Source organism: Peromyscus eremicus, chromosome 4 (genome assembly GCF_949786415.1).
Source record: "Peromyscus eremicus chromosome 4, PerEre_H2_v1, whole genome shotgun sequence".
Lineage (NCBI taxonomy): Eukaryota > Metazoa > Chordata > Mammalia > Rodentia > Cricetidae > Peromyscus > Peromyscus eremicus.
The window spans coordinates 54,872,336-54,884,020 of NC_081419.1; the positions used below are offsets into that span (position 1 = coordinate 54,872,336).

The 11,685-nt window shown below is 41.3% G+C and overlaps 1 protein-coding gene across 2 annotated transcripts; it reads left to right on the plus strand.

The window, feature by feature from the left end:
- Positions 1 to 133: 133 nt before the first annotated feature.
- Positions 134 to 10,730, plus strand: Pjvk (pejvakin). 2 transcript variants are annotated; one of them, XM_059260756.1, is made up of 7 exons: positions 134 to 235; positions 2,270 to 2,337; positions 3,087 to 3,282; positions 4,040 to 4,181; positions 8,337 to 8,454; positions 10,133 to 10,231; positions 10,430 to 10,730. In XM_059260756.1, exons 4-7 carry the CDS (start codon positions 4,110 to 4,112, stop codon positions 10,720 to 10,722), a joined length of 582 nt encoding a protein of 193 aa, XP_059116739.1. In that variant the 5' UTR covers positions 134 to 235; positions 2,270 to 2,337; positions 3,087 to 3,282; positions 4,040 to 4,109; the 3' UTR covers positions 10,723 to 10,730. The 2 variants fall into 2 exon arrangements, with proteins under 2 accessions (XP_059116739.1, XP_059116738.1); XM_059260755.1 differs by lacking the exon at positions 134 to 235 and having other exon boundaries at positions 1,508 to 2,337.
- The last annotated feature ends 955 nt before the right edge of the window (positions 10,731 to 11,685 follow it).

Consider the following 11,685-nt stretch of genomic DNA (forward strand, 5'->3'; position numbering starts at 1 on the left):
CCGGCCCCGCCCCTCCGGCGGCCAGGTCCCGCCCTCTCTGCCAGTCCAGGCTCTTCCCGGCTTCCAATGCTTCGGAGAGCCTGGCCCCGCCCCTCATCCGCTAGGCCCCACCTCCATGCCAGTCTGGGCTCTTCCCAGTTCCTGCCTGCGCCCCGCTTCGGTTCCCTGGGTTTCCCCTCCCGCCTTTAGTGGCGCAGAGGCTCAGTCCTTTGTCCTTAGAGGGAGGCCCTTTCCGGTGAGAAAGCTTGTAGTAGGCCGAGAGCCAGCATGTTTGAAGAGGAAGGAAAAAGATTAAGGGTTGGGCTACTTTAAAATTCCGAATGCAAAATTGCTAAAAAAAATTCGGATCTTGGCCCCAAAACTTGAGACCCCAGAGTGTCGGCTAAAGGGGCAGCAGGATTGCGGGGCAGCAGGATTGCGGGGCAGCAGGCAATCCGGGGTAGGGCTGGCTTAAGAGTACTGGATCCCTGGAAACTTCTCCTGCCTGGCCGGCTCCTGGCTTGCAGACTTTAGGACAATACTTCTCAACCTTCCTAAAGCTGCGACCCTTTAATACAGTTCTTCATGTTGTGGTGACCTCCAACCATAAAATTATTTCGTTGCTACTTCATAACTATAATTTTGCTACTGTTATGAATTGTAATGTAAATATCTGATATGCAACCCCCAAAAGGTTTGTGACCCTGAGAACCGCTGCTTTAGGAGATTGCAGGATCCACAATGACATCAGGGAGGTAGGGGGCGCGGGGCACAGCAAGGATATTTAGACCAGTTTCCAGGATCGCTCTTCCCGCCCCTGCTGACGACATTAGTCTGGGATGCTCCACTTTCAGTGTGTTGTGGGTGTGTCAGACAGGAGTCTTAGAGATCTCTGAACTATGCACAGTGGCTCCTGTGCTTACTTGATGCGCTAGAACTGAATTCTAGAAATGTTCTCACGAAGAGACTGCTAAAAGTTATTTCTAAAAATAAAATGTTTAGATCGGTGTACAAGAGTAGTTGGTTTTATGATGGAAATTTGTTTTGGGTTGCATGTGAGCCCAAATACTTGGAAGGAAGTAAAAATATCCAGAATCAAATCAACTTGAATTCTCCTTGGGGCTGAGGTTAAGCCTATTTCTCTTTCTTTATTTCCGCATAAGGAGTGTTAGGTTACTACCCAATAATGCTATTATACTTACGTGTTAATGAGTATTGTGTTGTAAGGACCACTTTCAAAATATGTCAACCACTTATGGCCATACAATATCTCAGTATTGGAGTATTTCTAGAATTTAATTTAAATGGATCCACAAAACTCCTTGAAGATAAGCCAAAACTTTATACAACTATTTTTATAGGTTGAGTGATTGGGACAGTAGTTAGCAACAAAAGGGATGTAAATTCAGCAGAACTCTATCAGGTGAATGTAGTTTGAGCCATCCCTTTCAAAGTAAGAGACTTCCATGGTAATTTTTAATGTGTAATATAATTTGTAACTAAAAGCTGTTAGTATTCTACAGAGAGCTGCTTACGATTGTTCCTCTGTATTCTGTGAATTGGTATTTGATATTATACACATAGTTTTATGAGCATACAAAATCCCAGATGAGAGAAATGCTCATGTAATGATCTGTATACTGTGAGGATTCAAAAAGTGCGTTTCTGTTGCCAAAATTCACCTGCTGGACTTGTGAAGGAATTCCTCTTGGATGATGTCCACTGTAGATCGTATCCAGGGCTAATGTCAGGGCCCAGCCACACCATTTCTCACAGGACTTAATGCTTCCTTTCAAACTGGCTCATTGCTGTGGCAGAGCGGTCTGAACCGTGGTCACCTCAAGGGCGTGGGTAGTATGTTTGAATTAGATTTTTTGTGTATATTTTAGTTCTGTAGACCGCCATTCCCAGTTAGACTTGCTTTTAGCGTATCATTTTTCACTGCCATCTATTATTTATTACCTGAGCTCATGAAGGGAGGCAGTGTTGTGAATTGCACACGGGTACCCGGTGAGAACGTGCTTTCTAGTTCTAACCTGCGTAATTGGATTTAACATCCAACAAGGCTTCGTTTGGGGTCTGATTTTCTTCTTCAGAAAATGGGTTCATTGCCTGAGGGTCGCAGTTGATGACGTCTTGAATTTAATATGTTTGCCGCTGCTACCAAGAGCTTTGTTAAGCAAGTTGGAGATGGAGGGAGATTAGTGCCTGTTCCGAGCCTCAGTGAAGCTGACAAATACCAACCCCTGAGTCTGGTGGTCAAAAAGAAGCGCTGTTTTCTGTTTCCTAGATACAAATTTACCTCAACACCTTTCACACTTAAAGATATTCTCCTAGGTGACAGAGACATTTCAGCTGGTAAGTTTAAATGTTTGGGAGTGACTCTCCATGGGGCTATAGCACTAATAACCTAAGGGAGGTTGTGTGGATTAATTATATTAATAATACACATTTTATGATTAAGATCAACCTTCATGTGGTAGTAGCGTCAAGATGAGCAATGCTTAAGTCTTTATAGCTTCAAATCTCTTATTGCTTAATTTAAAAATCAATTTTAAGTTCTTTTTAACTAAATAGACCAAGAAAATGATGTATTTTTGTCTTGTATAATATAGGGTATTATTTGGTTTTACCCATGTTACATGATCAATAAATGAAAGTAATTATTTTACAGTTTATTGCAATAAATAAACCCAATTTTTTTAAAAAATGTGGGTACTAGGGGATTAAATTCAGATTTTCATGTTTACAAGCATGCAATTTACCAACTGAGCCATCTCTCAACCTTGAAATGTGTTTTTAAAGCTAGATTATAAAATAGGCATGATGGCTAGTCATTGGTTAAGGACACTTTTTTTTCTTTCAACTACCCAATGGATCTTGATTGATGTATATGTATTCTGTTGTCTGAACAGAGAATTTGAGTTTGTTTTAAGTATCCTGTCATTTTTTTGAAGTAAAATTGCCTGAAATGCTACTTTTCATGTATTTTGAAATACTGTCTAATTTGGGCAAAAGAATTTTTCGGTCACGTTAACGTGGTAATATATAAAGTCTATGTAAGATGAATTTGAGAAGTTTAAAAATATTAAGTTCCTTCTCCTAAGGTATTTCATCTTATCAGTTACTGAATTATGAAGATGAGTCAGATGTTTCCCTCTATGGAAGGCGAAGCAACCATATTGTGAATGATGTTGGGATTAATGTTACGGGATCTGATTCCATCGCGGTCAAGGCTTCATTTGGTGTGGTAACCAAACATGAAGTGGAAGTCTCAACATTACTCAAGGAAATTACTGCACGGTCAGTACAAAGATCCTGATATACTGCAGTATTTTCATTAAATGATTTAACTGTATCAACTCCATTACAAAGAATGCTTAAAACATTGGGGTTATAGTTTACAAGTTAATTTATGTTTTTTCTTCATTTGAAAGACTACATATTGACAGCCAATTAGAACCCCAACCCAATCAAATATCATTTGATATACATTTTCAGTTGTTTCACAAAACATCATTGTGGTTCTGCACAATTTGCTAAATTATTACATTGAAATAATATGAGCTGTTTTTCCAACAGACTCTCAACAGACAGAATAGAGCATTCTACAGAACCAGGAGATTCAGGTGTGGTCATACAGGCCAGTAATCCCACATACTTTGGAGAGTGAGATAGGAGACTCACAAGTTCAAAGCCTGTTTGGGCTACATAGTGAGTTCAAGTCCATCTTGGACAAATTATTGAGCATCTATCTAAATGAGTGGGTGGGTAGCTGGGAGGTGGCTCAGTGATAGAGCACATGCCTGGCATGCACAAGGCCCTGGGTTCAGTCCCCAGTTCTACAAAACTAAAGGCAGGCCTCCACTCTTTAAAACAAGAAAACCCATTGAAGGGAGCAGCAAATTAATCAAGTGATTTATATTTTCTGATTTGCATTGTGCCTGCCTTGATTCACACATAGTTAAGATGTACCACAAATAACACAACAGGTACGTTCAATTCTGTGTAATCACATGTTAAAGCATCTTGTGCATGTATCTTTTTTATTTTATTCCAGAAAAATTAACTTTGACCACAGTTTGATCCGCCAATCAAGGAGCAGCAGGAAGGCCGTGCTGTGCGTGGTCATGGAGAGCATCAGAACCACACGACAGTGCTCCCTGTCTGTGCATGCTGGGATTCGAGGGGAAGCCATGCGGGTAAGACACACTCGGGGCTTCACTAGCTAACCCCAGTTACTATGGAGTTTTTAAAAAGTTGCTCTTCATGGGTTTGTGCCTTTCATCAAGGGCAGGGAATAAAGAGCCTCAGCTGTGTAGGGCTTCACTTCAGAGTGGGTATGCTTCAGAATAAGAAGCCCACCCAAGACAACTTGGGTTCTAAATGTGTGTAATAGAATACACACAAATCCCTAATCCTTGTGGATTTATGTATATACTGGAGTCCCTCCAATTAAATAGTACTTAAGTGTTGTATTAAGAACAAAAAGTAGCCAGTGGCGGCGGTGGTGGCGCACGCCTTTAATTCCAGCACTTGGGAGGCAGAGCCAGGCAGATCTCTGTGAGTTTGAAGCCAACCTGGGCTACAGAGTGAGTTCCAGGAAAGGCTCCAAAGCTACACAGAGAAAACCTGTCTCAAAACACAAAACAAAAACAAAAAGAACAAAAAGTAAGTTTGACTGTTGTATTCCTTGATTTTATTTTTAAGTAAAGCAATTCATACTGAAATTTTAAAAGTTGTTTTTAACTATTTTTTGACATTTTTTTTTTTATTTTGTGCTCTGTGTGTGTGTGTGCAAGTGCCATGGTGCACATGGTGAAATCAGAGGACAAATTGTGGCACTCAGTTTTCTCCTTCCATATGTGTGTCACAATGAGCAAGCCCAGGTGGTCAGGCACTGTGGCAAGTGCCTTTATCTGCTGAGCCATATCACCAGCCCTCAATTTATTTTATATGAAAATAGTTTTTCTAATTAACATTATCAGTAGCTAAATATGCTTCATTTCATGTAAATCCTTTTAAAAATTAGAAATTAGGGGGCTGGAGATATGGCTCAGAGGTTAAGAGCACTGACTGCTCTTTCAGAAGCCCTAAGTTCAATTCCCAGCAACCACACGATGGCTCACAGCTATCTATAATGAGATCTGGTCCTCTCTTCTGGCATTTAGGCAAACATGCAGGCAGAACACTGTGTGCATAATAAATAATTAAATCTTTAAAAAAAATTAGAAATTAGAAAACTCGGGCTAGAGAGATAACTAGTGAAGAGAACTGGCTTCTCTTTAAGAGCATACAGATTTGGTTCCCAGCACCCTCATGGTGTCTCACATGTGGCTGTAACTCCAGTTCCAGGGGATCTGATGCCCTCTTCTGGCCTCTGCAGGCACTGCACATATATGGTGCACAAATATACATACATATACACATCAAATAAAAATAAATAAATCTTTAGAAAAAATAGAAAATTATTTATATTGTCACCAACCAGTGACACCTAGTAATGATTTGATAGGATCAAAGCCAATTTTTAGGTGACATTTTATTCTATAGAAAAGAAAATGAAATTGTGATATTTGTAGGAAAATGGAGAGAACTGAAAATTGTCAAGTGAAATAAGCCAGACTCAGAAAGACAAATATTGCATATTTTCTCTTATATATAGAATCAAGCTTTACGTTTATATATGTGTGTGCATGTGTTTGCATACAGGTCATGAAACCAGAAAGAAGACCATGAAAGGGGAGGAAGAGATTGGGGGGAGGAGGGAAAGGAGGAATACATGTGATATGAAAGTGGAAGGGAGGAATACATGAGGGATGGAGACTAGTATGAAGGTGGAAAGGGGAGGGCAGGGCAAAGTGCATTCACACACACACACACACACACACACACACACACACACACACACACCATTATGAAACCCGTGAGTTTGTATACTAATTTAATTTCTAAAGTGGGATGAGGGATGGCTCTGTCTGTACAGTGCTTGCTGTGAAAGCATGGGGATCTGAACCTGACCCCTAGCACAGCAACTGGATAAAAGCTAAGTATAACAGTGTGAATCTATGATTCCAGCACAAGGGAGGCGGAAGAGGGAGGAACATCTCTGGGACTGGCCAGCCTTCTAATAGTCTTGTCCAGTCAGTGAGCTCCATGTTCAGTGGGCGACTCAAAAAAAATAAGATGGAGAGCTATAAAGGAAGATACCCAAAGTTGACCTCTGGCTTCCACATACATCATATACGTGTGGTCATGTACCCCCATGCATGTGCACACACACATGCAAACACATACACATGCATACACTGTAGAGAGAAGTTTCTCCAGTCCCGCAGCCCCTTAGTCCTGACGAATCTCTCCCACCCACGGTCCCACAGCTGCTTATAAAATAATCATTCAGAGTCTTAATATTAATTACAAACTGCATGGCCTATGGAGCAAGCTTCTTGCTAGTGAGCTCTCATAACTTAACTCAACCCATTTCTATTAATCTATGTATCGCTACGTGTTCCGTGACTTTACCTGTGTCTCATTACATGTTGCTTCTTGGACGGCTGGCTGGCATCTCCCATTCTCCTTTCTTCTCTCACTATCTCTCTTGGATTTTCCCACCTGGCTCCATCCTGCCCTTCCATAGGCCAATGCAGCTTTATTTATTATCTAATGGGAGCAACACATATTCACAGCATACAGAAAGACATCCCACAGTATACACCACACACATAAATGAAAAGAAAGAGAAAGAAAAAACTCTTCTAGTAGAAGTTGAACACAGACTGGAGCTAGCAAAGGCTGGGTTGGCGGGAACAATATTATTGTTGAATAGGATAGGAAAATTTAGTTCTGATGGCCCATGGCACAGCAGAATGAAGATAATTATGTATGTACCATAGTTCTCAAAATGGTTAGAGGAAAGGGATGTACTCATTATAAAGAAACAGTGAAAGTTTAAGGTGGTGGATTAATGCACTAATTGCCCTGAGTTGATCACGGTCCAGTGTACAATGAACCAAAGCAGCACATTGCTTCTCACAGGTACATACCAAATACGGTGTGTTGATAATTCAGGAAAGAAAAAGTAAAATAAAACCACGTGTTAGAAATATAGAACCATGGACTGGAGAGATGGCTCAGAGGTTAAGAGCACTGGCTGTTCTTCCAGAGGTCCTGAGTTCAATTCCCAGCAACCACATGGTGGCTCACAGCCATCTGTAATGAGATCTGGTGCCCTCTTCTGGCCTGCAGACATACATGCAGACAGAACATTGTATACATAATAAATAAATAAATCTTAAAAAAAAAAAAAAAGAAAGAAAGAAAAGAAAGAAAGAAAAAAGAAATATAGGACCAGGACCAGGGAGTTGGCTCAATGAGTAGGGAGCTTGCTGAACATACCTGGGGACCTGAGTTCTGTCCCCGGAACCCGTGATAGAAGGAGAAGAGTGATTCCATAAAGTTGTCTCGGGATCTCTGTGCATGCACCCCATACACATCATAAAGAAATGCCTCTTAAAAATACAGGACCAGCTGGGCGGTGGTGGCACACGCCTTTAATCCCAGCACTCGGGAGGCAGAGGCAGGTGGATCTCTGTGAGTTCGAGGCCAGCTTGGGCTACAGAGTGAGTTCCAGGACAGGTTCCAAAGCTACACAGAGAAACCCTGTCTCGAAAATCCCCCAAAAAACCAAAAACCAAACAAACAAACAAACAAACAAAAAAAAAAAAACAGGACTAAGTTCAAGGCCAGCCTGGTCTGCAGAATGAGTTCCAGGAAAGGCTCCAAAGCTACACAGAGAAACCCTGTCTCAACCCCTCCCCCCAAAAAATACAAGACTATAAATGGTCATCTTTTTAACCCTCTCCAGCTATAATTTAACATGTTGCACAAGTCATTTCAAGAATACTAGGTGCCTTCTCGTTTTATCCATCACTACATTATGAGGGTTCTGTTCAGAATCCATATTCAGATATCCTCCAAATTCTGACTAGCATCAGTCATTTGAGGGGTACAAACTGAAGTATTTACTTGATGGTGGTCATTTTGGTGACTGAGAAGCTGCCCACAGCTGTGGGGCTTCTGAAGTAGATGGGCGAGGCTAAAAGAGAAGGGTTTACTGTAAGAACACTTGTGACACTCATGGACTTCAGTCCTAAAGTGAGGAAGCTAAAAGGTCGCTAGCATAGATCATGCATGGGTGTCCACCATAAGGTTTAACTGAGGCGGGGCAGCTCTTTACTTGCGTAGGTGGCTGGGTTTTGTTTTGGGTGGGATTACGGGAGGTTTGTTTCTCCAACACGCTACCCTGCCCTGCTCTGCTCTCTAATAATGTTATTTCATCCATTTGTTTACTGTAGTTTCATTTTATGGATGAACAGAATCCCAAAGGAAGGGAAAAAGCTATTGTTTTCCCAGCACACACAACTATAGCTTTCAGTGTTTTTGAGCTCTTCATTTACCTGGATGGTGCCTTTGGTGAGTAAAAGATATGCCTGAAGCTCAGGTGATTATGTTTTTAAGGAGAATGTAATAGGAATGAATCTCCCCCTCTGCTCCCCATCCCTCCCTCCCTCCTTCTCTTTTCTTCCCTCCTTCCCTCCCTCCCTTCCTTCCTCCCTCCTTCCTTCCGTCTCCCCTCTTGTTTTTTTTGTGATTATGGAAGCATGATGCATTCAGTATCTTAGTCTTCGGCTAGGGTGAAGTAGCTGAGAAAGCATCCCCCCACCCCCCCACCCCCCACTTTCCCAGCACCTCTTTTATGCTTCTTAGGGAAGGCTTCATACTATCCCACTTACAATTATAGGTTAGGAATAAAACAAAGTCCATTGACAAAATATGCCTTAGCTTTTGTGGGAGGGATAATAAATGACTTCTAATAGGTAGCTTGTTGAAGTGGCAAATACACAATCTGAAGACAGTAAGATGCCCGAAGGGTGTGGTGCCCAAATGGGTGGTATGTATTAATTAATAATCAATTAGTTAATTTGTACCTGTTTAGACATAACTTCCCAGCTGCACATCCCCTTTAAAATAATAAAGGAGGGCTGGAGAGATGGCTCAGAGGTTAAGAGCACTGCTTGCTCTTCCAAAGGTCCTGAGTTCAATTCCCAGCAACCACATGGTGGCTCACAGCCATCTGTAATGAGATCTGGTGCCCTCTTCTGGCCTGCAGGGATATGTGCAGACAGAACACTGTATACATAATAAATAAATAAATAAATCTTTAAAAAAAAAATAAATAAAAAAATAAAAATAAAAAAAAAATAAAATAATAAAGGAAACACTTTAGAGTTATAAGTATTTCCCCACAATTGTCATCTTGTCTGGTTGCTCAGTGCAGCTCACTTTAGCTTTCTACGTTTCCTGGGACTTTAAAGTTAGTTGACTGCCAGCCAGAACAAGACCAGATAGAGGTAGCTCCAAAAGGACCAGGCAAGGGAGCCCCCTAGTTATGGTAACTGACATCTGTAGAGCTTCTTTTGTTAATTTCTGTTGTCCTGAGGAAGTCTATAAACAAAACTACATTCTAAGTCAACTGAACTTTGAACCCTGTAGCCGCCGGGGTTTGCGGTTATGGTGACTGTGTTGTGGAGAAGAGTATAAAATGGCATTCATCAGAGTGTAATCTATGTGCACATTCTTTTGGCCTTTCATTTTCAGAAATTTATGCTCTAGGTATACTGAGACATATGGACAATGACAGAGGAACAGGGTCTGTAGGTGCTAAAACAAACTACTGGAAACATCCTTAGGGGACCCAGTAGTGGTACATGCCATGAGTACAGCAGAGGAAAGCAAACACATGATGAGTGGGTAGCTCTGTGCATGCATGATCTCCGAGAGATATTTTAAAGGATTATGTGTGATGGAATTGTTTCTGGAAACATATGTTAAGTCTACACATACAGAGTTTCTAAAGGATACACAAGTTCCGTGCCAGACAGGTTGGGTACAGGGTGGGCTTAGAGGCATGTCACTGTGTGATTTTCATCTCTGAATTTTGTACTTCTTAATGTATCTTTTCCTCAAATGTGTAAAGTTTAGTTTTGTTAAAAAAAAAAACACAACAAATTGCATGTATGGGTATTCATAGCCTCTGTGAAATACTCAAATATTAGTTAAGTTCTAATAACATCTCAAATTTGTTTCGTAGACCTTTGTGTCACGTCAGTGTCAAAAGGAGGATTTGAAAGGGAAGAAACGACAACCTTTGCCATGTTCTACAGACTGAGAAATATACTCTTTGAAAGAAGTATGTCCGTTGAAGGGTATCTGTGAAGGCATTCTTCCTGTATCAGTATGTGAGGCTACCTATGCAGTAACCCATTGGTTAACATGTTTAAAGCCCAATTACTTCCCGACGGATGGTTTGGATTGACACCTTTTTAAACACAGCTTGGGTTGCACAGTTGTTTGGACTTGTAACACTTTTCTGGGTTCTGTTTTGCAGATAGGAGAGTGATGGATGCCATCTCTCGTTCCCAGCTTTACCTGGATGATCTCTTTTCTGACTACTACGACAAACCTCTCAGCATGACGGACATTTCACTCAAAGAGGGGACTCACATCCGAGTGAACTTACTAAACCACAACATTCCTAAAGGGCCCTGCATTCTCTGTGGAATGGGGAACTTGAAGAGGGAGACTGTTTATGGGTGCTTTCAGTGTTCGGTGGATGGGGTGAAGTACGTGAGACTCCACGCAGTCCCTTGTTTTGATATTTGGCACAAAAGAATGAAATAAAAGGAATGTTGGTGGGTTTTGTTTGTCTGTTTGTTTGTTTTGTTTGTTTCTTGGTTTTGGTTTTGGTTTTAGTTTTTGGAGACAGGGTTTCTCTGTGTAGTTCTGGCTGTCCTAGAACTCACTCTATAGACTAGGCTGGCCTGGAACTCACAGAGATCCACCTGCCTCTGCCTCCTGAGAGCTGGGATTAAAGGTGTGCGCCACCACGCCCTGCTCTATGTGTTGTTTTATGTACTACCATTCCACAAGCCTTCTTTAAATTGTTTAGGTCTGCTTGGATGACCTAAACAATTTAAAGAAGCAGCAGGCCTTTTAGGTAAGTGTTCTCTGCCTGGGAAGTGGAGATGATGATACCAGTCTTCCTCATAGATTTTATGAGGATTAATAACATTGCTTACATAAAGCAAAACTTAATTAGAAAATTCAAAGAGAAGCCCTCTTTCACAGATTTGTCCACTTCTTCATAATCTCTTGGGAACCAGTGTATCGTTTTTAAGTAGTGTTTTATATTTAATCACATTTTAATTCAACAGGTAAAGGTGACACATGGGCACACGGGGTTACTTTGGGGCCCTTTCGTGCCCTAGGTTTGGTAAGAGGAGAAAAATGTTAATAATTTAATATATTCCTAAATGTTTAATTGTGGTATCAGATGAAAAGCACTGAGCTCAGTGTGGGCTTTGTGCGCAGTGAACGGTGTCACCGACAGTGGAAATGGGCGACCACTCTGCCTGCTGACTTCGTTTTGTAAAATGAGTGCTGTCACTTAGAGTTAAGGGAAACACGACAAGCCTATGTCTTTGGATATGCTTAATGGGTTGAATATATTTTGTCCTCAAATTTCAGTTTTGGGGTGCTAGCTACGGCCTTGCTATGTTAACAAAGCTGGTGTCGAAATCCTGGGCTCAAGTGACCTGCCGACCTCCACTTCAGAAATGTGTGGGTTACAGGTATATGTGGGCC